The sequence below is a fragment of the Panthera onca genome, chromosome D3, assembly GCF_046562875.1.
Source record: "Panthera onca isolate mPanOnc1 chromosome D3, mPanOnc1 haplotype 2, whole genome shotgun sequence".
NCBI lineage: Eukaryota > Metazoa > Chordata > Mammalia > Carnivora > Felidae > Panthera > Panthera onca.
The window spans coordinates 42,410,444-42,437,526 of record NC_138350.1 but is presented as its reverse complement, the minus strand read 5'-3'; the positions used below and the strand labels follow the sequence as shown (position 1 = coordinate 42,437,526).

The following is a 27,083-nucleotide window of genomic DNA, read 5'->3' as shown; positions in this document are numbered from 1 at the left end:
AATGCAAAATTTTGAGACAGAAGAATCTGATACCGAATATCTTTCAAAGGTCCTTGAAAAACCAAAAGAATGGTCCTTGAAAAACCAAAAGAATGTCTATAGTTGCTATAGGTTAGTTTTCCAGGAAAAGAAAAATGCATCTGTAGAATTAAATTTCACTGGATTTATATTTTAGGAAGTTTTATGTGGTCCAGCCCATACAGAGGAATGTAACCTGAAAAGACATCTGATATGGCTTTTTAAGTATTTAGTTTTACCTACTTAATAAATGTTCCTTAAAAATTTTTTGCTTTTATGCTTTTTTATTTATTGTCACAATCTATCTTGGTTTTTAGCTGTTATGAAACGAAACCCCAATGTAAATATTACTCCAGTTAGATACAAGGATTCAAATAATGGTACTCGAATTTTACCATATCTAAGAACCTAATTCAGGTAATAAGTATTACCTGTTCTTCATTTTAAAACTACAATACAACAACATCTATAGAACACACTCTGTGTGTAAAGTACTGAGCTAAACCTTACAAGAAATGAAAACAGAGATTCTGTCCTCATAATATACAACATTTAAAAATAGTTTTCACGTGTGAAATCGTCACATACCTGTGTAGTGTTTTACCAACTTCTGCAGGGTATCAAATTGTGCTCTGGTTGTGATATAGTATCCACCGTTGTCAAGTTTCCTAATTTTGTAGTGTTTCACATTGTCACCTCTTACCTCATCCCAATCACGAATAGAGAGAGAATAAGCACCTAAGGAGGGAAACAAATACTTTTTCTGTATCTTTCTCAAAATACGGTCCAAGAAAACTTTTATACTTACATTACATTATAATTACCTTTAGTAGTTTCACTCTCTCGTACTAAGAAAATACCTCGTTGATTCCCAGGATTCAGAAGTAATCTTTCAGCATCTTTTCTCCCCATTTTGCCAAAATACCACCTGGGAAAAAACAGTGTTTTAAGTTAGAAATGTGTAAGGGTTGGAAAGATTTACATAAGTATCAGTAAGATTCGAGTGGAGGGGAGGGGTGACAACAAAGAGCTTCAGAAGACAGCTTAAAAACACAGCAAACACAATAAAAGATCTTTTCTAAATAGAAGTATTACAAATACTACTGTCAGAACATACTGTCCTAGTATTTCCAGGTACTGACTATTCAACCAGTCTCTTAAACTTCACCCGGAAGTCACAGGATCAGAGAAGTAAAGACAATAATGACAGAGAGAACCTCTAGGTCCCTGACAGATGGAAATACGAAGAGTGCAGTAGGAAGAACGGAAGTGGCTCCCTGGTAACAGTGTGATCATCTGTATTCAGTAAAATGCAAGTAAACTATATCCAAATTACTAGCAACTCTAAATTAGCGTGGGTTTGATTTAATACAGATTTGTGAATAAAAATAAGTCTCTGCTGTGGAGAAGCTCACAGAATAAAACAAGAAGTAACAAGTGTCAAGCAGAACAGAGTTACAGAGACAGATTACATATTGTAAAAGCAATAAAAACAAACACTGATAGAGCACCTACTCTGTGCAAGGCACTGTGTTACGTGTTGTGTTACGAAAACAAAGTAGTATTATTACAAATCCCAGACATTCTTGGTTTGATCTAAAAATATTATGTCACTGAAGGTGCATTTTAATTTTTTAAAAGTTGTGAGAATAGCACATACAACACTCATATACTCCTTACCCAGATTTCCTAAATGTTAAAATTTTACTTTGTCATATTCTCTTACTCTGTGTACTTTTTCTGAACCAATTGAGAGTAAGTTGCAAACATTCTGAATCATTATCCTAAATACTTCAGTGTGTACTTCTCAAGGATATTCTCCTACATAATCACAGACCAAGCACATAAGTCAAGAAATTAACACTGATACAACACTATCAACTGAGGGTAAATTTTGAAGTGAGAGAGTTTGCAGAATATAAAAAGAGTTAATATGATGTTTTTAAAGAGAAAATATAAAGGATACAGACTAGGCATTATAGTATGATTAATGCAGATTATTTATGATCCTACTGTAAGCAAATACTATGGCATTAATTATTAATTTTCAAGTAACAGCTCCTATTAATATGATGTATTAGCTGTATTAAGGCTGGTATGTAATTGTATGTGTGTAAAATTGTGGCTAAGTAGAATGTGCACTAAAACATTTTCTAAAATCAAAGTAATTAATAAAATATGAAGTAGGGCCATACTCTTCTGCCTGAATGGAATCTGCAGGGGCTACATAATTGCTAGGGATATAGCCGTTCTTTCCTGTAGCAATTGATCGTGCTTCCCACCAGTCTCCTTCCCTGTAATACATAAAACAACAATTACCCAAGGTAGACAACTGCTCAGGACACAATTTATTACAGTGTTGCCTTGTATATATGTAGGAAAGAGGTATTACTTCCATTTTTTAATGCATTCATTTGATAAAAAATTAAACTCAAAAGAAGAATACTCAAAAATAGGTTACATGAATTAAACGAATAAGGCTAAAAGCAAAAGCACAACTGCGTCTTTCTCCTCCAAACAAAAGTTAGTTTAATTTTAGTTATAAGATCCCTTTTTTTACACAATTCTTACAACTTAAAACAATAAACTATACTGACTAAAACAATTTGGGAGGTAAATCTTTCAAATTACTCAGTTTCAACTCAATGTTTTCTTTTTTAAAAGCTTTATTCACATATAATTTACACACCAAAAATTCCCCCTTTAAGATGTCATGGGTTTTAATATATTCAGAGTTGTGCAACCATTACCATAATCAATTTTAGAATATTTCGTCACCCCCCCACCCCTCCAGCAAAGAAACTCTGTACCCATTAACAGTCATTCCCTACTCCTCCCCAAGCCTCCCCCCACACTGCCAAACACTAAATCCACTTTCTGTTCCTATGGACATGCGTTTATGGGCATTTCATATAAATGGAATTATACAATATGTGGCGTGGTCTTTTGGACTGGCTTTTTTCACTTAGCATAATTTTTTTTCAAGGTTCATCTATGTTATAGCATGTTATCAGTATTTCGTTCTTTTTTACTGTCAAATGCTTTCAACAGTACATAAAATCAGAATGTTCCTTTTTAGTCACTGTAGGGGAAAAAAAATCAGGATGCCTTAGAACTCCTGTAGGCAACAGGCAAGAACAATAAAAAATTTAACTCTGAGAATAAAGTATATTTACAAAAATGTTAGCCATAAATATCTAAGTAACACTAAAATCAATTCAGAACATGAGAATTATGTTTAGCTTGCAATACATGAGACTTGACTTTTCCAAAATTAACATAAAAGCAAATATTATCAGTCTCTAATGAGGAAGATATAAGTGGGTTCTGCCACTAAAAATTAAATGCATGTTTTGCTTTGCCAGAGAGAAGTAATGACTGAGGAGAATTTGTTCTCTAAAAAATGAGATGAAAAATCCTTTGGCATTTCAAGTACTGACGAACTCATAAGCTTAGTTTGTAGTTTCCTCGTATGTATTAGGCACTTTCAGACACACAAACTGCAAAGTTTGCATTTGTACTAACCACTCATGATTCATTCAAACATTTACTGAATACCCTTTAAGTGACAGACTTTATGAGAAGGTATGCTGGAAACAGAAGTAAAAAAGACAGTCTGTACCCTCCAGAAACTCAGCCTGAGAAGAATTTCTCAACCTTGGCACTACTGACTCTTTGTGCTGGATAATTCTTTGTTGTTGGGGCTGTTCTGTGTATTGTAGGATGTTCAGCAATACCCCTGGCCTCTACCCACTAGAAGATAGTAGAGGGACCCTGACTATAACAACTAAAAATGTCTCCAGATATTGCCAAATGTCCCTGGACAATTTTTCCCCAAGGTGAGAACCACTGGTCTAGAAGAATGAAAAGCACATGATACATTATAATCCAAAGTAGTGATGGCAGCTATGATTGAGGTTTGTAGATGGTGCCACCTCAACCAGTAAGGCAGACACTGAATCCAGCAGGAGATGGGGTGTGGGCCAATAGCAGAGGAAGAGTGTCAAGAAAGGCAGCCTTGAGAAATGATATAGGAATATATGTTTTGAAGGATGAGCAGGGTTGGCCAGACAAAAGAAAAAAAAAAAATTGGAGAGACAGAAAGACCCATTCCAGAAAAAAGAAACTACGTGTGAAGGCATGGAAAGGTGAGGGGGCACCTGGGTGGCTCAGTTGGTTAAGCATCTGACTCTTGATTCCCACTCAGGTCATGATCTCATGGTTCATGAGACTGAACCCCACATGGGCTCTGTGCTGACAATACGGTGCCTGCGTGGGATTCACTCTCTCCCTCCCTCTCTACCTCTCTCCTGCCTCCCTCAAAATAAATAAACTTAAAAAAAAAAAAAAGAAAAAGAAAGGTGAGAAACCCCAGTGTATTCATACAATTATAAGCAATTTACTATGGCTGCGCAGTTAAGTGAAGAAGGGGAAGCAGCTCCATGACTCACATCTATCATTGTTACTCCTTTTATCTTGACAGCAACTGGGAGCTACTGTAGGATTTTAAAGCAGAGAGACATGATCATATTTTATATTCTGGAACAATAATAGATAACAAATGGGAACAAGAAAGTTTGGAAATATGACTGGAAGTAAAGAGACCATAATATATATTTTGATAAGTTATGAGCTGGTTGTTATGCCTGCTAATGAAATTATGGGATTTATTTTCCATAACAAGCACTGAATTTTCTTTTTTTTAATTTTATTTTCTTTTTATTTGAGAGAGAGAGAGTGCGTGCAAGTCGGGGAGGGTGGGGGGAGATGAACTGTGTAACCCAGGCACCCCCAAAGAATTGAATTTTCAATTCAAGCGTTGAATTCTTAATGGGACACTGAATGTCTAAGAATCACCTAAGAACAAAAGCAACTTAATGTGATCAGTTCGGGATGCTGGGGTTCCCTCCCTGAACTTTTTCCTTTGTCTTTTTAAGAGAAAGAATTAAGATCCTTAAATCATCTTATACTTAAACAGGAACATAGAATTCTATAGACTTCTTTTTTTTTTAAGTAATGTACTTACTTGCATCTACTCCCTCATTCTTCACTCTTTAATCTCTACTGTTCATGGCAAACACACATTGCAGCACAATTTGTAGAAGTAATAACTTCTGGCTACAGCAGTAGTTATTATGCCATGTGTCTCAAGAAACTAAATGCATCATCCAACCCAGTGGGCAGAGACCCATGCCTCACCACTCATGATTCAGAAATCAACCAGTTAAGTGGTTTCGGCATGAAGACTAGGTTTCTGTCAGTACTTCTCCCTCACAAAACATTCCCAACACTTACGTGTTGTTAATTATTTGAAACCGTTCACCCTTCTTGAATGAAAGGTCTTCTGTAGTTCTAGCTTCATAATCATATAAGGCCACAAATATAGTAACACCACCTATCGGAGCCAAAAACAAAGACAAAAACAAAAAAACAACCAAGGTAATTATATGGATAAAGTAAAATAGAGAAAAAAAATTGTCAGCAAAAAAGCTAAGCATAATTTTCTTCCTAGTCTCCAGAATCTATTTTTAAATGGAGACTTGGGCAGCTAGAGCTTAGTTAAAAAGATGCTCTCTTAAGACTTCCCATGAAACTACTGTAAGCTACAAATTCTAAAATTCTATACACCTACAGAAACAAATTTAACTCTGGCTCATAGTAGCAAGGTCTCTGACTTGGAAAGACAGTCAAAGTTCAAATTAATTCTTTGGCAGAAAAAGCATTAACAAGTACTGCAAATTACTGGCACTGATCATCTCAATTTCTGATAAACAATGGGTGAACATTTCCATCTGTAAGACTGATCCTTCCTAGTAACAGCTAGGGATTTAGTAAGATTAGTTAGTATACTGAACACTTAAAAGTTAAAAATGGCTTGTTTTTCTTAGAAATTAAGTGATATGACTGATATGAATTATAAATTCCAAAAATAACTGTCATACAGAGCACTGTACACAAATGCTTAACAGATCAGGACACTACACAACTAAACCATTACCTGCAAACAGAAGAATAGAATGGATTGATTTACTCTTCTCCCCTGAGCTCCAGTCATGTATTAACTGCCTATCTGACATGTCTACTTGAATGCCTAAGCAAATGGCACTATCTGATCAGGTAGTCAGCCAAGTCCCTATACTAGCACTGTTAGCTCTACCTCTAAAATACCTCTTATCTACTTTCTTTTCCATTTCCACTGCTGCCACCTTCATCCAAACCCTTGTTATCTCTGCTAGGACTCTTGAGAGAAGTAGCCTCCTAACCCACTTCTTATATACATTCTCCACACAGTTAGTTGCCACAGTGGTTTTTAAAAAAAGTAAATTCAATTATGCAAATCCTCTATTTAAATTTCTTCAACTGCTTTTTCTTGGCTTTTGAATAAAATCCAAACTTCTTACCAGAGTCTTTGAGGTCCTGAGTAATCCTAACCCTTCAATCTTACAGTAATCAATTCTACTCTCTGTTGTCCTCATTGGTCCTCAAAACTGCCAGGTTCATCTGTACCTCCTAAACTCTGCTGTTGTTCTCTCTTCCCCAGAAAGCTCTTTTTCCAGCTCTGCACATATTTAGGTCATTCTCATCAATCAAAACTCAGATCAAATGATATCTCAAGACTGCTTTCCTTGATCAGCTAAAGGGCTTTCACCTTTATTAAATGGACATAAGTAAAGTGCTTAGGTAACTAAACTATGTCCTTAAGGATCAACATTTACTTGAACCATTCTGGACTACTGTCTTTCCCAAACATATAATTCTGAAAATAACTTGAACTTTTGATGATAACTGAGAACACCATCATGGCGATCCGTTACTGAGGTATTTAGAGCTAGGGAGTTGGGAATTAAACTATAACTGACCCTTTGATGTCCACAACTCCTCAAAACGAACAGTCTCATAGAATTCACTTATGGCATTCCTCTGGCACTATTATTGGTTTAGAGGTAAGCAGACTGAAGGGACAAATTTATAGTCCAAGCTTATAGAACAGATTCCACTTTTGCCCCCTCTGATGGTTAAGTAAGGACACATGTTGCTGCTCAATTTGATGCTAGCAGCTGTTTTGCCAAGCCTAAGGTTAAAGCAGAAACTCTAAGGGCTACTGGAAAGAGATCAAGGACTCGAGTCCTTGATGACATTAAAAAACTACTGTTATATCAAGGAATCCTAGAGCTCACTCTACCTTTTTAAAACCAGTTATGTTTTGTTACTCAAGGGAAAAAGTATCCTGATGTGGAAACCTTCCACAAAAGAAATCTTTTTAAAGTTTCTAACTAATTTTTAGAGCATTTCTGGCTCCATGAAAGGTTGTCAGCTGTCACTTCTTCCTGTTCTCTGAAAGTAAATCATAAAGTAATAAATGGAGTTCTGGAACAGAACATTAAACCTTGTCTCTCTTGCTTATCTCTGGCTCTGAAAAAAAAAATCATTTAACTCTGAGCCTTAGGACTTTTCTTTTTAAAATCAATCAGTATCTGATAAAAAAAAAAAAATACCATCATCACTACATTACCATTTAATATTAAGTAACTACTATAATATTTTAATACTGGATAGTACATTATAAACCTGAAAACTTGTAACATTCTTGAGGGAGGGGTACATGTTTTTAATTTTTATAACCCCAGTACCTGCCACATAGCAGGCACTTCATAATTACTTGAAAAATGAAAAATGAAATAATGGTGTAACCAGTCGATAATCACCAAATTTTCCAGAACAATATCTATGTATACAATAACACTTTAATTTTTACGTTAGAAGTTTAATTTTCACATAAACTTATTAAGTCCCCCAGGAACTTACCTTTCTTACAAGCAGTTATCTTTCTTTGAATGTACTGCCTAAGGTCACATTCCCAAACAGACAACAGAACTGTCCATTTAAATCTCACCTGTTAAACCAGCAGGATATGAACTTGGCACCACTGCGAATGAAGAAGATGCTCCTCCAAAAGGTGTCACCCCTGAGGATCCTCCAAATGGTGTCATGGAAAGACTGTTAAAATTCACAGATGCTCCCTTTGTTGAAGACGATGGGGCCACTGCAGTGTGTTCTGCTCCATAATGGCTGACACTTGCACTGACAGGCTCTGGAGTGCTTTCAGTTCTATATTTAATGGTTGGACTTTTGTTCTCTTTACTTTTAATGCAGCCCATTATCAAATCTACAAAGGCGGTAAGGCAAATATTTTGAGAAGCGGTTAATATAAAGGATACTTCAAAAAAACTCAATTTAAAACTTCACTTTAATAAAGGAATTGTTCTTCCACAAAAAAGTAACATTAACAAAATAAAAAACTAGACAACTAAAAATGGAGTTTCTTCTCCTTACTTATCTTTATTACAAGTCTGCTGAGGCATCATTCCAATCATATCATTCTCCAACTCAACCACCTTTAATGGTCCAATGACAACATGCCATACTGTGCTGGGAAAGCCACTGGCTTTGAAGCCAGAGGCGCCTACATTTGAATCCTGGCTTTCTACATACTAGCGGAGTATGCTGCCCAACCTGTCTGCACCTTACCCTTACATGAAAAAGAGGGATAATAATAACATCACTTCATAAAGTTTTCTATGAGGATTAACTTAAGTTTATTACAGGTTCCAGACAATATGTGGCACGTAGTAAGTACTAGCAAATACCAGCTGTATTCCTTCTATCTATAAAAGCCCTCTGTAATAGAAATATAATCTGAGCCACATATATAATTTTCAATCTTCTAGCAGCCAAGTTAAAAAATATAAAAAGAAGGGGCGCCTGTGTGGTTCAGTTGGTTAAGCGGTGGACTCTATTTCGACTCAGATCATGATCTCACGGTTACTGCCTGGGATTCTCTCTTTCCCTCTCTTTCAGCCCCTTCCCGCTCATGCGTGAGCACGTGTGCATACTTTCTCTCCCAAAATAAATAAACAATAAACAAAATTTTTAATAAAAAATAAAATTTATTTAAATGATATATTTTATTTAATCTACTGCATATAAAATACAATTATTTCAACATATCAATAAAAAAATTTTTAATGACAGAGTTTACATTTTTTTTTTTGGTACTAAGTCTCAGAAGTCTGTTATATATTTTAAACTTATAGTACATTTCTATTTGGACCAGGTACATTTCAAGTGCTCAGTGTCTATATGTGGCTAGTAGCTACCACGTATAGAACAGGGTAGTTCTGTAACTTTTTTCTTCCTTATCTACAGTCACACTCCCAATGCTTACCAAATCCAATCCCACTCTATCTTTCCAACTTTATCTCCTATTATTTCCTTATGCTTATCTACACACACACACTTTCCTGTTTCCCCAATACATATGCCCTGTGCTTTCCCAATTTTGTGGGGATTTTTACATCTAAAACTTCTCTACCTGCTACAGTTCTATCCATTCACTGAATGTCACCAAAAATGCTACTTTTCCATTCAGGCTTTTCCCCATAAATGGCAAAATATTGTCTTCCTTAAAACATCCAGTGTACTTTTGGGGAGATTTTTATATGGAATGCTTACCTTACCATTTTGTATCTTGTTTTTTGCTTACTGGTGTAATTCCCACCCTACCCCCAAATTACTGGCAATACATTTCTTAAAATCAAGAGTTACTCATCTCTTTGTGCATCTTACAAACATGACTCATATAATAGGTTACTAATATTACAAATCTGCATTATTTTATTCACTTCTTATGGGAGCACTAATGGGGATTTCATTAATTCACTTCCTTTTAAGGGTCATTCTAATTTTACAGTTTTTCCTTTCTTACATGGCATTCAAAAGGAAGTAGGTGAGTGATTAAGATGATTGCCTCATGAATTCACAACGACTGAATATTTATGACCTTAGCTATATAACATCTAAAATGTAGCTATATTGCAGTAATCAGACAAGAAATAAAGGGCAACCAAATTGGTAAGGAAGAAGTAAAATTGCCACTATTTGCAGAGACATAATACAGTATACAGAGAACCTAAAGACTCCACCAAAAACTATTAGAACTGATGAATGAATTCACTAAAGTTAGAAGCTACAAAATTAATATACAGAAATTTGTTGTAGTTCTACCCACTAATAATAAAGTAGAAGAGAAATTAAGAAAACAATCCCATTTATAATTACGCTAAAAAAAAAAGAAAAGGCTAGGAATGGATTTAACTAAAGAGGTTAAAGACCTGTACACTGAAAACTATAAAACACTGATGAAAGAAGTTGAAGACAACACAAATGTAAAGGTATACCATACTCATAGACTGGAAGAATTAATATCGTTAAAATGTTTATAACACCAAAACAGTCTACAGATTCAATGTAATCCCTATCAAAATACCAACAGTATTTTCTACAAAAGTAGAACAAATAATCCTAATAATTGTATAGAACCACACAGGAAATGAATAGGATAGGCAGACTTGAGAAAGAACAAAACTGAAGTATCATAATCATACATTTCAAAATATACTACAGTTATAGTAATCAATCAAAACAGTATGGTACTGGCATAAAACCAGACCCAAAGGTCAGTGAAACAGCATAGAGAGCCCAGAAATAAACCCATGCTTACATGGTCAATTAATCTACGACAAAGGAAAGAATATACAATGGGGAAAAACAGTCTTTTCAATAAATGGTGTTGGGGAAACTGGATGACTACATGCAAAAGAATGAAACTGGACCACTTTCCTATACTATACACAAAAATACACTCAAAATGAAAAGAAAAAAAAACTCAAAATGGATTAAAACACAAATGTGAGACCTGAAACCATAAAACTCCTAGAAGAAAAACAAAATGTTAAGTAGTAATCTTTCTGACATCAGCCTTAGCAACATATTTTTTGATCTTGTCAGGCAAGGGAAACAAAAACAAAAATAAACAATTGTGACTACACCAAAATAAAAAGTTTTTGCACAGCAAAGGACACCATCAACAAAACAAAAAAGCAACTCAGTAAATGGGAGAAGATATTTGCGACTGATATGTCCAATAAGAGGTTAGTATCCAAAATATATAAAGAATTTATACAATTAGGGGAGCCTGGGTGGCTCAGTCGGTTGAACGTCCGACTTCAGCCCAGGTCATGATCTTGCAGTTCATGAGTTCGAGCCCCGCATCAGGCTCTGTGCTGACAGCTTGGAGCCTGGAGCCTGCTTCGGATTCTGTGTCTCCCTCTCTCTCTCTGCCCCTCCCCAGCTCATGCTCGCACTCTGAATCTGTCAAAAATAAATAAACTTTAAAAAAAATTAAAAAAAAATAATTTATACAATTAAACACCAAAAAAACATATAATGATTGACAAATGGGCAGAAGAACTGAACATTTTTCCAAAGAAGACATACACATAAAAGGACATGAAAAGATGCTCAACATCATTAGTCACCAGAGAAATGCAAATCAAATCCACAATGAGATATTACCTCCTATCAGAATGGTTAATACCAAAAAGAAATAACAAGTACTGGCAAGAATGTGGATAAAAGGGAAACTTCATGCACTGTTGACGGTAATGAACAGTACTGAGGTTCTTAAAAAAAAATCAAAAATAGAAATATCGTATGATCCAGCAATTCCACTATGCACCCCTATGTTAACTGCAAGATTATTTACAATAGCCAACATATGGAAGCAATCCAAGTGTCTATACATAGATGAATGGATAAATGTGTGGGATGTGTGTAAATAATGGGAATATTATTCAGCTATAAAAAAAATGAGATCTTGCCATAGGTGACAATATGGATGGACCTAGAGGATATTATGCTAAGTAAAATAAGTCAGGGAAAGACAAGTACCATATGATTTCACTTATATGTGGAATCTAAAAAACAAACAAACAAACAAAAAACCAGACTCTTAAAAACAGAGAACTGGTAGTTGTCAGAGTGGAGGGATGGGGTAAGTAAAGAAGATTAAGAGGTACAATAAGTCACAGAGATGAAAAGTACAGCATAAGGGATACAGTCAATAATATTGTAATAACATTGTATGATGACAGATAGCAACTACACTTATCATGGTAAACACCGAGTATTGTATGAAATTGTCAAGTCACTGTGTTGTATACCTGAAATCTAACACTGTATATCAATTATACTTCAAATTTTTTTTTCAACGTTTTTTTATTTATTTTTGGGACAGAGAGAGACATAGCATGAACGGGGGAGGGGCAGAGAGAGAGGGAGACACAGAATCGGAAACAGGCTCCAGGCTCCGAGCCATCAGCCCAGAGCCTGACGCGGGGCTCGAACTCACAGACCGCGAGATCCGCGAGACCGTGACCTGGCTGAAGTCGGACGCTTAACCGACTGCGCCACCCAGGCGCCCCACTTATACTTCAATTAAAAAACATTCTAGGGGCACCTGGCTAGCTCAGTTGGTAGAGCATGCAACTTTGGATCTTGGACCCACCACATTGGGTGTAAATTACTTAAAACAATAAAAATGCAAAAAAAAAAAAAAATTAAGCACTATAAAATAAATGTAGCTATAAATACGAAAACAGAAACTCTCAGAACCTCAAAGCTGGAAGATTTTCAGATTATCTTAAATGAGTATATTCTTTTTTTTTTTTTTTTTTTAATTTTTTTTTTTTTCAACGTTTTTTATTTATTTTTGGGACAGAGAGAGACAGAGCATGAACGGGGGAGGGGCAGAGAGAGAGGGAGACACAGAATCGGAAACAGGCTCCAGGCTCCGAGCCATCAGCTCAGAGCCTGACGCGGGGCTCGAACTCACAGACCGCGAGATTGTGACCTGGCTGAAGTCGGACGCTTAACCGACTGCGCCACCCAGGCGCCCCTTAAATGAGTATATTCTTAAGATGTGACAGTTAAGTATAAGCATCAAAACATAACTGGGAGTGGAAATTTAAATTTCTAATGAACACACTTTGAGGGAACTATAAGCTAATTACATAAAAGGTATCTGCCTCTAAAAGTATTAGAAGAAACTCACCATGTTTCATAATCTAGTTGGAAAAGTGTTTTAAAGCATAATGTAAAAGTAGAAACCTTAAAAGAAAAGCCTAGATGCATGATTATCTAACTTCTGTGTGGGGAACAGGAGTAGGGACAAAAAAGTCTTAAGCAAAGTTAAAGATATGAGCAAAGGGAAAGTATCTTTGTACTTGCTCATGTTCTTACTCAGTCTAACACAGAAATGTACACATATGAAAACTGGTTGACATTTTACATGTTAAAAAAAACAGACAGCCCCTCAAAAAAACAGGGAAGCCTATCAAGAGATAATTTACAAATGAAATATGAAAGGCCAATAAGCAGTATAAGGAGATGTCCGACCTTTCCAGTCCTCTAATAAACGCAAATTTTAAAAGGTACCTTTCTTGCTTATCAGATTAGCAAATTTTGACTCAATACTCAAAGATGAAGGGAGGATTTTAACCAACAATCAATATATATTCACAAAACAGGCCAACTGAAATATATCGATTCATAACTGCAATTACCATAATTATTCACCCACCTCCTTTTGTATTCCCAGCTCCCTTAATTCCTCATTTTCATCTTTTTCTTTATCTGCAATTGTTGCTTAGGTCTTTTCTCTCTGGAAAACATCACTGACTTAACCCTTCTTCCTTCCAGAGTCAGACTTTCCCCCCTCCCCCTGCTTCCAGTCTTCCATTACTACTCTTAACTGTCTTCCGGCCTTTTTTCTTAATCCAGAGTCTTTGGTCCAACTTCTCACTTCTACCAATTTGCCCTTTCCAATAGATGCCTGGATAGACTCATTTTTGGTCCAGCACCCCAGTATGAACACAAAGGAGTTATTACTGCTTCCCATCTCCTTTAGAAACAGGATTATAAAAATGTAGGATATGATTTACATTTTTAAACTTCAGGTGCAACATGAGTTAAACAGATTTTTATGGGGTGTCCTAGAAACATAGCATCATTTAGAACAGTTATATGGGAAAGCCTCTTCAAGTTCCACACTGCTAACATACACATACATACTTATTAAACACTATAAAGAGCTGGAAATGTCAAGAAATGGTCCCTTTAAAAAAAAAAAGGTAACAAATAAGTATAGGAAACAAGTACAGTATTGTAAAATGTGAAAAATGGTGGAGGCGAAGTATGTATAAAACACCACGAGACTACAAAGTAAGTTATAAGCTCTGTCCAGAGTGCTTGGGAAAGAAAATTTTGAAAAAGGGGAATGTGACCTGGGTCTTGAGAGCTGGAGATTTGGGAAAGAGGAAATAGGTTATTCCAGGAATAATGAAAAGTGCAGAATGGCTCAGACGTTTGAAAAGCATGGTGTTTAGGGAAGAAAACATCTCTGTGACAGGAGTATATGAGGGTGTCTATGAGATGGTGGGACAGAGGCTAAAGGTAGAGGACAATTTACACATGAAGGGAATTATTTCAGACTTTATCCAGGGAGCACTGGGAAGTTATTCAAGACTTTTAAAAAGGTGAACAGCAGGCGACAATATGTGTTTAAAAATAACTATGGTAGAAGTATGAATTAAAGAGCGCAAAGAAAGAAATGATGACAGCCAAGCTATAAACCTACTGCAATGCCCCATGTGATAAGGGACAGAAGCAGAAACACTATGGGGCCAGAGATGAGAGGAAAACACTAACGAAGCAAATATTAAGTAGAATATGAAGTGTAGATGATCAGTTGGATATAGGTAGAGGAGATATGAAGAAAAAGGAGTTATTTATTCACTTGCCAGTATTTACCAAACACTAAAATAGTTAATGATATGTGTGTTATGGAATAGATGACTCCAAGATTTCTAGTTTGAACTGGGTGCAGAGTAATACCATAACTAAATTAGAAGAGAAAGAGGTTTTTCTGGACACAGGAGTTCATTCAGATGTTAGTTTTAGGTGCCTTTGGGGCATCATGTTGAAAACATCTAGTAGAGGATTGATAATATGTCTAAAACTTAGGGAAAAAGGCAGAAACCAGAGAAAGAGTAAACAAAAATATTTTCACAAGGAAAGATTTGCAGGGGTTTGAAGAATTCATATAACAGTACAGGATACCTACATATAGGGAATAAATAGGCAAAGAAATTAGGAAGCAACAATTAGAGCTGGGAGTACTTCCATAAATATAAAAACATGGTTGGAAAAGAACATCGAGAGAGTGGAATGGATTGGGAGGTTTCAATTGTACCTGTTGCAATTTTTTTCTTTCTTAAAAGAAACGTAAAGCAAATAGAGAAATGTTAATATATTAAATGTGGGTAACAAAGAATTCTTTTTGTTACTTACAATATTTTACAATACATTTATAATAATGTAATACATTTTTAATAAGATGGGGCACGTGTGTGACTCAGTTGGTGAAGTGTCCGACTTTGGCTCAGGTCATGATCTCACGGTTTGTGAGTTCGAGCCCCGCATCGGGCTCTGTGCTGACAACTCAGAGCCTGGAGCCTACTTCAGATTCTGTGTCTCCCTCTCTCTCTGGCCCTCCCCCTTCCCTGTTCACGCTCCATCTCTGTCTCTCAAAAATAAACAAACATTGAAAAAAAAAATAAGAAACAGAATAGGACAGTAAGAATAAAAAGACTTTAAGGAAGAAAATGTCTAATAATGCTACAGACCAAAATGAAGTCAAGTAGTATTTCAACTGATTTTAATAGGCCCGCTGACTGGTAATTAGGAGCTCATTGGTGACTGCAGCAAGAGCATTTCTGCTGTAGCATCATGAAGATAAAAGCTAGACTGCAGTAAGCTAGTACTTAGTAGGCCATGAAAATATGGAGAATTTTTGGAATGCAGCATCTTCATAAGTTGGGGACATACACTTTTATCAAGACATTTTCTATTTCTTTGTCTAGTTCACTGTCCCTGTCCTTCAGAGCCTTAGCACAATCTAATACAGCATATACTTGGGTTACTCAGCCATTCTTCTCCCTACTTTAATAAAAAGTAATTATCTGATTTTGTTAACCTTCCATTTGTCAATTTCATTGTAAATAATGTTTCATTCAAGCCATTCATGTAGTCTTATCCCTTCCCGCAATTAAATGTGTTAAGCCATGAGCATGGGCTTCTCGGATGTTTCCCTCACTTGTAAAAAGGAATACAAAATAGGAATATTCCATTTTCCTTCCCTAGGTGTTATTATCTGTGATGCTTAAATCTGAGACAACCATCCAGGGATGGCAAAGCACTCCTCTGACAGGAGTACACTAACATAGTAAGAATAGTAAGGCAGAAAGATGAAAGGAACTTGGGTCCTTCATGATACTGCTCAGGTATTGAAATGTAAACCCTACTATAATCCTAGAACACACTTTAGTTCCAGAAATCTTATTATGTGAAATAATATCTACTGTATAAGCCAGTTTTCATTTTGTTCTCTGTTAACTTGAAGGTGGAATAATAACTACTCAATAATAAACTACTCAAATCACCTGACAATAGTTAGTATATTAATGCCTTTCAATCTGTCAGGATTCAATAGCTTACCAAAAAGAGATCCTAAACTCCCTTTAAAGTGTTTGCAGAAATCTGAGCTATTGTAAAACTCACAGCCTATAAAGGTAAAATTAAAATTCCTAGCAAGCTATTTCACATCGGTATTTGATAGAGCATAGTGTGTGTGAATATTTGCTCAAACACAAGACTAATTCTTACTTTGAATATTACTACTACTTTAAGACTTTTTGAGAAATATGTACTTAAAATTATGGAAATTTCTTCTCTTAGGTATTATTACAAATTTTTTCCTAAACTATTTTTAAAATCAACTTTGAAGTGTAATTTACATACAATAAAATGCACCCACTTAAAGTGTACAGTTCAATGAGTTATGGCAAATATCTACAACTGTGCAACCAATACTACACTCACAATATACAACATTTCAATCACCTCCAGAAGGTTCTGTCGTACACTTTTCCTATCAGTTCCAATCCTAGCCCTAAGCAACCACTGATCTGTTTTGTCTAACTCAAGATTTATCCTTTTTAGAGTTTCATATATATAGACTCATACCATGTGTAGTCTCTTGTATCTGGCTCCCTCCCCCGCCCCCCCCCCCCAAGCATTGTCTATCTCAGATACTTCCATGATGCTACATATATAGGTAGTTCAATAATTTTTATCACTAAATAGAATTTCACTTTAGGAATATACCATTATTTATCCATTCACTTGTTAATGGGTATTTGGTCTGTTCCAGTTTGGGGCTATTAGTAACTATGAATATTCTTGTACAAGTCTTTGTGTGGGCACATATGTTGTACCCCACCACCATAAATACCTAGAAATGAAACTGCTTGCGCATATAAAGTTAAGCATACCCTTTATCATAAGAAGCTGAACTGTTTTCCATAGTAGCTATACCATTTGGTATCCCTACCAGCAACGAATATGAATTCCAGTTGCTCTACATTCTCAACAATCCGAAGTCTTTCTTTTCCCTCTCAAAAACCCACATATGTATGAAATTTATGGTAACCAAAAACCTTTAATAGGTAAACAAAAAATAAAGAGAAAGCCAAGCCAAGCATAACACTAAAGAAAATCATCAATTGCAAGGAAAGAGAGCAAGAAACAGTTATCTTGAAATAACAATTATTTAGAAAAAATAATTCAAAACAATTAACAAAATGGCAATATGTATACACCTATCAGTAATTACTTTACATGTAACTGGTTTAAATGTTTCAATCAAAAGACATAAGGTGGGGCACCTGGGTGGCTCAGTCAGTTAAGCTTGACTCTGGATTTTGGTTCAGGTCATCATCTCACGGTTTGTGAGGCCTGTGACCCATTTATGAGTGCAAGCCCTCTGGGGATTCTCCCTTTCTCTCTGCCCCTCCTCCACTTGCTATCTCTCTCTCTCAAAATAAATAAAAATAAACTTTAAAAAACAAACAAGACATAAGGTGACAGAATAGATTAAAAAAAACCAGACCCATCTACATGCTGCCTACAAGAGACATACTTCAAACCTGAAGACATACATACAGACTGAAAGTAAAGGAATGGAAAAATATACTCCAGGCAAAATAGAACGAAAAAAGAAGGCCAGGGTAGCAATACTTGTATCAGACAAAACAGACATTCATACGTACATACATACATATATTTATTTATTTAATGTTTTATTTTAGAGAGAGAGAGAGAGAGCGCGCATATGCGCACAAGTGGGTGAGGGGCAAAGAGCAAGGGAGACAGAATCTGAAGCAGCCTCCAGGCTCTGAGCCCTCAGCACAGAGCCTGACATGGGGCATGAACCGTGAGATCATGACCCAAGCCGATATCGGACGCTTAACCAACTGAGCCACCCAGGCGCCCCTACACAAAAATAAACTTTTAAAAAAAGGCTGTAACAAGCAACAAAGGAGCATTACTTAATGCTAAAGGTATCAATCCAACAAGTGCTTATAGCAATTGTAAATATCTACGAACCTGACACTGAAGCACCTAAATCCATAAAGCAAATTTTAACAGACATAAAGGGAGACTAACATTAATACAATATTATCAGGGAATTTTAACAATCACTTACATCAATGGATAGATTATCCAGTCAAAAAAATCAATGAGGAAACAGTGTCTTTGAGTGACACATTAGACAGATATGTACAGAACATTCCAACCCAAAACAACAGAATATACATTATTTTCAAGTGCACATGGAACATTCTCCAAGATCAATCATGTAGCCACAGAATAAGTTTCCATAAATTTAAGAAAAGTGAAATCTTATCAGGCATCTTTTCTGATTACAATGGTATGAAATAAAAAATCAATTACAAGAAAACAGCAGGAAAAAACCAAACATGTGGAGGCTAAACAACACACTACTAAATAATGAATGGATCAGTGAAGAAGAGAGGAAATAAAAATATACACAGAGACAAATGAAATTAAAAACAAACCGGCGTAGGGTGCCTGGGTAGCTACTCAGTTAATCGTCTGACTCTTGGTTTCAGCTCGCCACTGTGCAGTGCCTGCTTGGGATTCTCTGCCTCCCCCTTTCTGCCCCTCCCCCACTCCTGCATGCAGGCTCTAAAATCTTTGGGACCCAGCAAAAACAGTTTTAAGAGGGAAATTTACAACAATCCTGGTCTACCTCAAGAAACAAGAAAAATCTTAAAACAACAACCTAACCTAATACCTAAAGAAACTGTAAAAAGAACAAAGCCCAAAGTTAGTCAAAGAAAATCATAAAGATCAGAGAAGTGAAACAGAGACTAATGAAACAAGAGAAATGATGAATGAAACCAAGAGTTGGTTCCTTGAAAAGATCAAATTGGTAATTTAGTTAGACTCATCTTAAAAAAAAAAAAAGAAAAACAGAACAACAACAACAACAACAAAAAAACAGAGACAGAGAGACAGAGACACAGAGAGAAAAATAGAGACAGAGGGGACCCAAATGAATAAAATCAAATGAAGGAGAAGTAACAACTGACACCAAAGATGTACAAAGGATTATAAGACACTATTATGAAAAATTATATGCCAATAAATTGAACAACCAAGAAGAAATGGATAAATTCCTAGAAACATTCAATCTTCCAAAACTGAATCAGGAATTAATAAAAAATATGAACAGAATGATGACTAGCAACAAAATTTAAGTGGTAATCAAAAAACTCTCAACAAACAGAAGTTCAGGATCAGATGGATTTACAGGTGAATTCTACCAAACATTTAAAGAAGAGTTAATCTTCTAAATGGATTAAAAACCTAAATGTGAGACCCAAAGCCATAAAACTCCTAGAAGAAAAACACAGGCAGTAATCTCTTTGACATCATCCTTAGCAAATATTTTTGGATATGCCTCTTCAGGCAAGGGAAACAAAAGCAGAAATAAACTATTGGGACTACACCAAAATAAAAAGCTTCTGCACAGCAAAGGAAACCATCAACAAAACAAAAAAGCAAGTCAGTAAATGGGAGAAGATATCTGCAAGTGATATATCTGATAAGGGGTCAGCATCCAAAATATATAAAGAACTTATACAACTCAACACCAAAATAACAAATAATCTGATTGACAAATGGGCAGAAGAACTTAACAGACATTTTTCCAAAGAAGATACACGCATGAAAAGACCAACACATAAAAAGATGCTCAACATCATTAGTCATCAGGGAAATGCAAATCAAAACCACAATGAGACGCCACTTCCTTTCAGTCAGAATGGTTAATATCAAAAAGAAATAAGTGTTCGTGAAGATGTAAAGAAAAGGAACCCTTATGCACTGTTGGTGGTAATGTAAATTGGTTCATCCACTGTGGAAAACAGTATGGAGGTTCTTCAAGAAATTAAAAATAGAACTACTGTACGATCCAGTAATTTCACTATTGGGTATTTACCCAAAGAAAACAAAAACACTAATTCAAAACTATTTTACTGAAGCATTATTTACAATAGCCACGATATGGAAGCAAACTAAGTGTCCATTAATAGATAAATGGATAAAGATGTGATACACACACACACACACACACACACACACACACACACTATGGAATATTACTCAGCCACAAAAAAGAATGAGATTTTAACATCTGCAACAACATGGATGGACCTAGAAGAGAGAAAGGTATTACGCTAATCAAGTATTATGTGATCAAGTGATTAGAAGGTATTATGCTAATCAAGTGATTAAATTACCAATTCAATATCTTTAACATACTCACATTCTCAATTTTTCTTGTTACATTTTGGTAACTTATAACTTTCAAGATCTAATTATCCAACCTGTTAAAGTTATATTTGCATAAAGTTGTTCATGATGTTCTTTACCAATGTACTTTAGTACCGCAGCCCTTAGGGGTTTCTATTGAAAGTGCTGAATGATCAACAAGGCCTTTTTTCCTTTAGCTAGTAAAAACTCAAATACCTCCCAGCCCTCTATAACCTCAAAGGGCCATTAGCTCAGATCAACCTGGTCACTCTTTGCCTGGCTTTATATAGTTTCACTCTACACACATACATTCCTAAATTCAGAGAAAAATAAAGTCAGAGAGACTTCTAGAGAGGCTTTCAGAATTATTGTTCTACATAGCGTCCTTCTGCTAGAATTTTGCCCTCCAACTTTCAGCTGCCTCAGCCTCCATGAATTCTGATCTCTGTCTCCTCAACTTGTTGAGACCACTGTCCCTTTACCCAAGATCCCTCTCCTTGCTCTGTAATTCAGACTGTGCCTCTAGGTAGAAAGTTGGCATGATTAGATGACCATACAGCTCACTTTGTTTCTCATATTTCAGGGGTCATGTATTTCCACTGCTGTTGTCTAACATCTGAAAACACATCTTCAGTTTTTAGGGGTTTTATTTTTTGTTTTTTTAATGTTTATTATTTATTTTTGAGAGAGAGTGTGAGTGGGGGAGGAGCAGAGAGAGACAGAGACACAGAATCTGAAGCAGGTTCCAGGCTCTGAGTTGTCAGCACAGAGCCCCACGTGGGGCTCAAACCCACGAACCATGATATCATGACCTGAGCCGAAGTTGGATGCTTAACCGGCTGAGTCACCCAGGTGCCCCAGTTTTGTTTTTCATTTTTTTTTTTAAGGGGCAGGGGGATTGTAAATCCATTATGGCCACTTAAAACGTTCTTAAAAATTAATACCCAGAAAAAACACTTCATTCCCTGGTTTTAATGTTATTAAAGTGCAAGGAGTATGAACTCTCCCGCCCCAAAATTGTACTTCAGCTTATATAACAGACAAAAGATTTATTCTTTAATAATGACCACTTTCAAACAAATGGACATTTTAAGTGTTTTACTATCATCAGTTAAAGTACTCTGTGGCATTTTCCTTCTAATTTCAAGAAGGAAAAATAATTTTTAAAGTATTATTTCCTTATGTGTCTGCATGGTAAGTCTAAAATTTATACTCAGCTTAATGCTCGGCAGGTTGTTTTGGACTCAAGAAGGGGTTTTATTCTAAAGATAAAAATGCTAATGGGGAGGAGGTACAAATCTCATAAAAGTCAGAAACTAAAAAACAATCTGATCATACAGATTAATTTCAAAAGGCTGGTGTTTGAGTTTTAATGCATGTCTTGACAGTAGGTAATCACTACTTTATTGGTAGGAGCTTATTGCTTCCTTACCATATGTGGATTCAGCATCTCTATTTCTGTATTCCTGATGCTTTAACCAACTACTTCACTCTACTAAGATAGCTGTTCCCTATCTCACAACTTCTACTTACTTGTAATTTTGATTCATTTGTGATCTACTCCAGGTTCCCATAATTTCTTTCAGCCACTGTTTGATTTGCCTGTTTCTGAGTTTGCATTGATATGAAGGCAGGCGGGAGGGGGTGCAAGCAAAAGCCCTAACCTGCTGACCATCAGGGGTTTGGCCATCAGGTGCTCACTCCGTGGTTCTTCTTAAGTCCAGTAGGTATCATGATGACTGCTCTGTTTAGCATAAGTTCTTGCTTTATTAGCTAGTATAAATACACATTTTAGCAAAATGTACTTAAAGTGAAAACCTTTCAAATTGAAGTAAGTTTGTGTTAGAATCAGGTTAATACAGTTGACTCTTCAACAACACAGGTTTGACTGTGTAGGTCTACTTATACACAGATTTTTTACAGGACTATAAATGTATTTTACGATTTTAACATTTTCTTTTCTCTTCATTGTAAGAATATAGTGTTTAATACATAAAACATACAAAATATGTGTTGACTGTTTATGTTATTATTAAGACTGTCAGCCACACTGGACACAAGGATCACTCCCTTCTCCTTTAAAATGCTTTTCCACCTGGATTCTAGGACACACACTCCTAGTCCTTCGACCTACCACGCAGCCCCAACTACTTCTCTAACCTCATCTCCTACTACTGTGCTCTTACTTGCCCCAGTTCTGCCACACAGCCTTCTTGCTGTCGTTTAGATGGGCCAAGCATACTTGCATCTCAGGCCACTACACTTCCTTCTGTCTGCCTGGAAAGCTCTTCTACCAAATACCTGCACACATCATCCCTCAGCTTCTATAAGTCTTTTTGCTACTGTCACCTTTTCAATGAGACCATCTCTGACCAATATATATAAAGCAGCAATATAACACTCCCTAGAGCACTGCCTATTCTCCTTTAATCTGCTTTATTTCTCGATACCAACTATTACCGTATAAAGCATAAGGGTTGAGTGCACAGAGTCTCTTGTTTATTGGATATACAGCATAATGGTTAAAAGAACAGACTTCAGAGACAGAACACCTGGGTTCAAAGTCTGAGTCCACCACTTAGCTGTGTGAGCTTTGGCAAGTTACTCAACCTTTCTGTGCCTCAGTTTCCTCAACTATAAAATGGGGATAATAATAGTAAGCTTCATAGAGTTGTTGAGGGCTAAAAGAGTTATTTGTAATGCACCTACAACAGCACCTGGCATATATTATTCATTAAGTTTGCTATTGTGGTGGCGATTTTGATGATAATGATGGCTCCCCCCTCCAGAATATAAGAATGGGAAAATGGGGGGAAAAATTCCTAGAGTATATAACACATGTGCAGAAAAATACACATAACAAATGTACACCTCAATGAATTAACACAAACCAAATACCCATATAATTCATCATCCAGATCAAGAAACACACTGCCAACAACCATTCTATTGGAAATATACATTGCAGTAGATAGCTGGGTCACAGAGTATGTACTAATGAACAGTTTTCTAGGGTGGCTGTACCAGTTTATACTTCCCCATCAATAGAGTGTGAGAGTTACCACTGCTTCACATCTTCACTACTACTTGGAATTTTCAATCTGTCCGGTGGATTTGTAGTGGTCTCTCATTGGGATTTTAATTCAACATTCACAATGACTACTAAAGTGAATACCTTTACATGTTTATTGGCCATTCTCCTTTGTGAAATGTCTGTTTGTTCAAGACACTTGTATACTTTTTTAATAGCATTGTCTTTTTCGTATCGATCTAAGGCATTCACTATATTTTCTGAATATCAGAGGAGTGGAATTTTTATCCCCATTCACTCCTGTATCCTCCCAGAACAAAGCTAGGAACATAATATGCATCAATAAATATTTCTTCAGTGAATAAATGCTTGCATTGTCTGTCTTCAGATCACCTCCATTTCTACAACTCTGTTTCATAATCTGGCAATTTATGGTGATTCTCAATCTCTAATTCAACCAAAAGTGGTTCTAACATGTTGGCTACCTAATAATCTTCATGAAGTAGAATTCTGTCCATAACACTCTTTAAGATAAATCTGTCAATGGCTTCCTACTACATACAGGATAAAATCTCAACTCCTTAATTTGGTATTCCAAGTTACTTTCCTAACCTGCTTTCACATCACTATTAAACTTCTAAAACACAGACTTAGGGGTGGGAAAGACAAAAAAAAAAGCCATTTAGAAGTTAACTACACAAATCAGAGATTGTGTTTTAGGCAGAGACAGTAGAATGTTCAAAAGCCCACAGACAAGAGAGAACAAAGTGGATTTTTGAAACCATAAGTAGTTCAGTGCTAAAGTACACATAAAAGAGTAAGAAGAGGAAAGAGGAGGCCAAGAATACATAGCAACAGGGACCAGAGCCTATATCACAAGGATCCTGTATTTCCTTCTAATTAACACAAATCGCTTTAGATATATGAACATTCATTTTTGTTGAAAAAATAATTTACTGAATTGTAACTTGATTCTGAATAATTCTATCCAATAACCCAGCAGATTGTTTCCCCCAAAAGGGCCAAGCATAACAAGTATTCTAGAAATACTTGCAGGGTTTCCAACCATTTCCTAATTTACCAATCCCATAAGTCAGATAAAAATGTTTCTCAACTTTGTATATATGTAGGTGGTCACATATCAGAATTACCTATATTGAACCTGCTTTGTAACAGTATGACTAGTGGAGCTGGGACAAATTTGATACATTTTTAATGCATCTGGCTCAATCATTAGCAGGTAACACTTTACACTGTACACCGTATTAAGGTATTTTAACAGTACTTTATACACTATCCTTTGTTTTCATAGTACTTTATTACTTAATTTGATCCCATAATAATTCTAACAGTTACCAGCCAAAGAGTAAGGATAATCACTACATCATATAAAGAACCTGAAGCCTAGGGAGGTTGACCTGCTCAAGGAGAAGAGGTTGAGTCTTCAGAGTTCTATGCTACCTTTTTTCCACTATCCATACAGAACCTTTAGGGAAGCCTTGTGTATGCCATTTTCTGTTCGTTGATAAGTTATTAAATATTAGCCCTTTAGAAAATGTTACAAACGTGATAACACTATTGGCAGTCAGCTTCACTGCCCCACCTATAAATCTAACTGAAAACAGTACCGCACCCCTCTGTACCATGACCATGTTGCCTTATTATTAGTAACAGAATTAATATTTCTCAGATAACTTAACATACTTTTGAACTCTAAAAAAAACCCACTTGAATATACATTATATCTGTAAACTAATTCTAGCAAACTAAGCAATTATTACATTATATGCTGTATCCAGTTTGGGGGGCAGGGGGAAGCCCTAGTTTGGCATTTTGCCCAAATGGCTCCAGTTTACAACTAAGTTTTAAATCTGAAAGAAATCCCAAAGAAATATTTTATAGAATTTCATAAGATATGAAATGATCAGTTCTCCACAGGTAACAGTGGTCTATAAGCCATAAACATAAGGGATGATTTTCCTTTAACTTTCATTTTCAAATCTCCTCCCTTCAGCGTAAATCAGGCAGGACTCAGAAAGAACAGAAAACATAGATGGGAAGGAGGAAACAGCAGACTACCAAAGGGCGTGCACTTTGTCTTGTAAAAGCAAACAAAGAACTTAATTTTCCAAGAGTCAAAGGAGAACAGAAAATATGAGCAACGGAAAACTGAGCTTGCAGTGCTCACTGACAGCAATTTTCTACTTTTTTTTTTTTTTAATTTTTAGATATACAAGCAATTGACCTGAAAGAAAGAGTAAGCCTACTCATTCTAAATTCCTGGTGATTCCTTGTTGTTTTTTGTTTTTTACTTTATTTTTATTTATTTAGAGAGAGAGATAGACAGCAAGCAGGAGGGGTGGAGAGAGAGGAAGAGAGGGGAATCCCAAGCAGGCTCCACTTTGTTAGCACAGAGCCAGACACAGGGCTCAAACCCACAAACCAAGAGATCGTGACCCGAGCCAAAATCAAGACTCAGACACTTAACCGAATGAGCCACTCAGGCACGCCCCCCGCCCTTGTGGTTTCTTTAATGAAATCTGGCATAGAATCAGCCATAAAAAGGGCCTAATATAAAAAATTTGTGAAGAATTGTAAAGAATACTTAAAATGTATTGCATTAGGAAATTAGTAGTAATAAAAATCACTTACAAATTAATGTAAAGCCCCAAGATTTTTAAAAAAGTATTCAATTCAACATGGAATTACCTCTGGCCACTTTAGGCAATTATTAAAACCAGTTTGTTGCTGGGGCGCCTGGGTCGGTTAAGCGTCTGACTTCAGCTCAGGTCATGATCTCGCAGTCTGTGGGTTTGAGCCCCATGTCAGGCTGTGCTGACAGCTCAGAGCCTGGAGCCTGCGTCAGATTCTGTGTCTCCCTCTTCTCTCTGCCCCTCCCCTGCTCATGCTCTGTCTCTCTCTAAAATAAACGTTAAAAATGTTTTTCTTGAATAAAAAAAATTTTGTTGGTAGAAAGGCACTGATAAATATTTATCAGGCATCATTCCCTTTATAAATTCAGTCAACTCTTGAAAAAAAGAAAAGCTGATTTTATGCCTATCTTAAGAATTTTTAGGGGCGCCTGGGTGGCTCAGTCGGTTAAGCGGCCGACTTCGGCTCAGGTCATGATCTCACGGTCCGTGAGTTCGAGCCCCGCGTCGGGCTCTGTGCTGACAGCTCAGAGCCTGGAGCCTGTTTCAGATTCTGTGTCTCCCTCTCTCTGACCCTCCCCCGTTCATGCTCTGTCTCTCTCTCTGTCTCAAACATAAATAAACATTAAAAAAAAATAAAAAAAAAATTTTTTATCCTCTCAGATTTTTACATCTTACCTTATTAGTGTCCTTTATGGAGATTTTATACTTGCAAATTACAGTAAATAATTAGATATTACTTT

General features: G+C 36.2%; 1 protein-coding gene across 3 annotated transcripts in view; it reads right to left on the bottom strand.

Moving 5' to 3' along the window:
- Positions 1-27,083, bottom strand: part of YES1 (YES proto-oncogene 1, Src family tyrosine kinase) — a 68,626-nt gene that overhangs the window by 13,600 nt on the left and 27,943 nt on the right. For all 3 annotated transcript variants that reach the window (XM_060613383.3, XM_060613382.3, XM_078435386.1), the window contains exons 2-6: positions 7,913-8,185; positions 5,314-5,413; positions 2,214-2,312; positions 843-946; positions 607-756 (exon numbers count right to left, since the gene is read on the bottom strand). In XM_060613383.3, coding sequence (XP_060469366.1) covers positions 607-756; positions 843-946; positions 2,214-2,312; positions 5,314-5,413; positions 7,913-8,177 — 718 coding nt within the window. In that variant the 5' untranslated portion in view covers positions 8,178-8,185. The remainder of the gene's footprint in view (positions 1-606; positions 757-842; positions 947-2,213; positions 2,313-5,313; positions 5,414-7,912; positions 8,186-27,083) is intronic.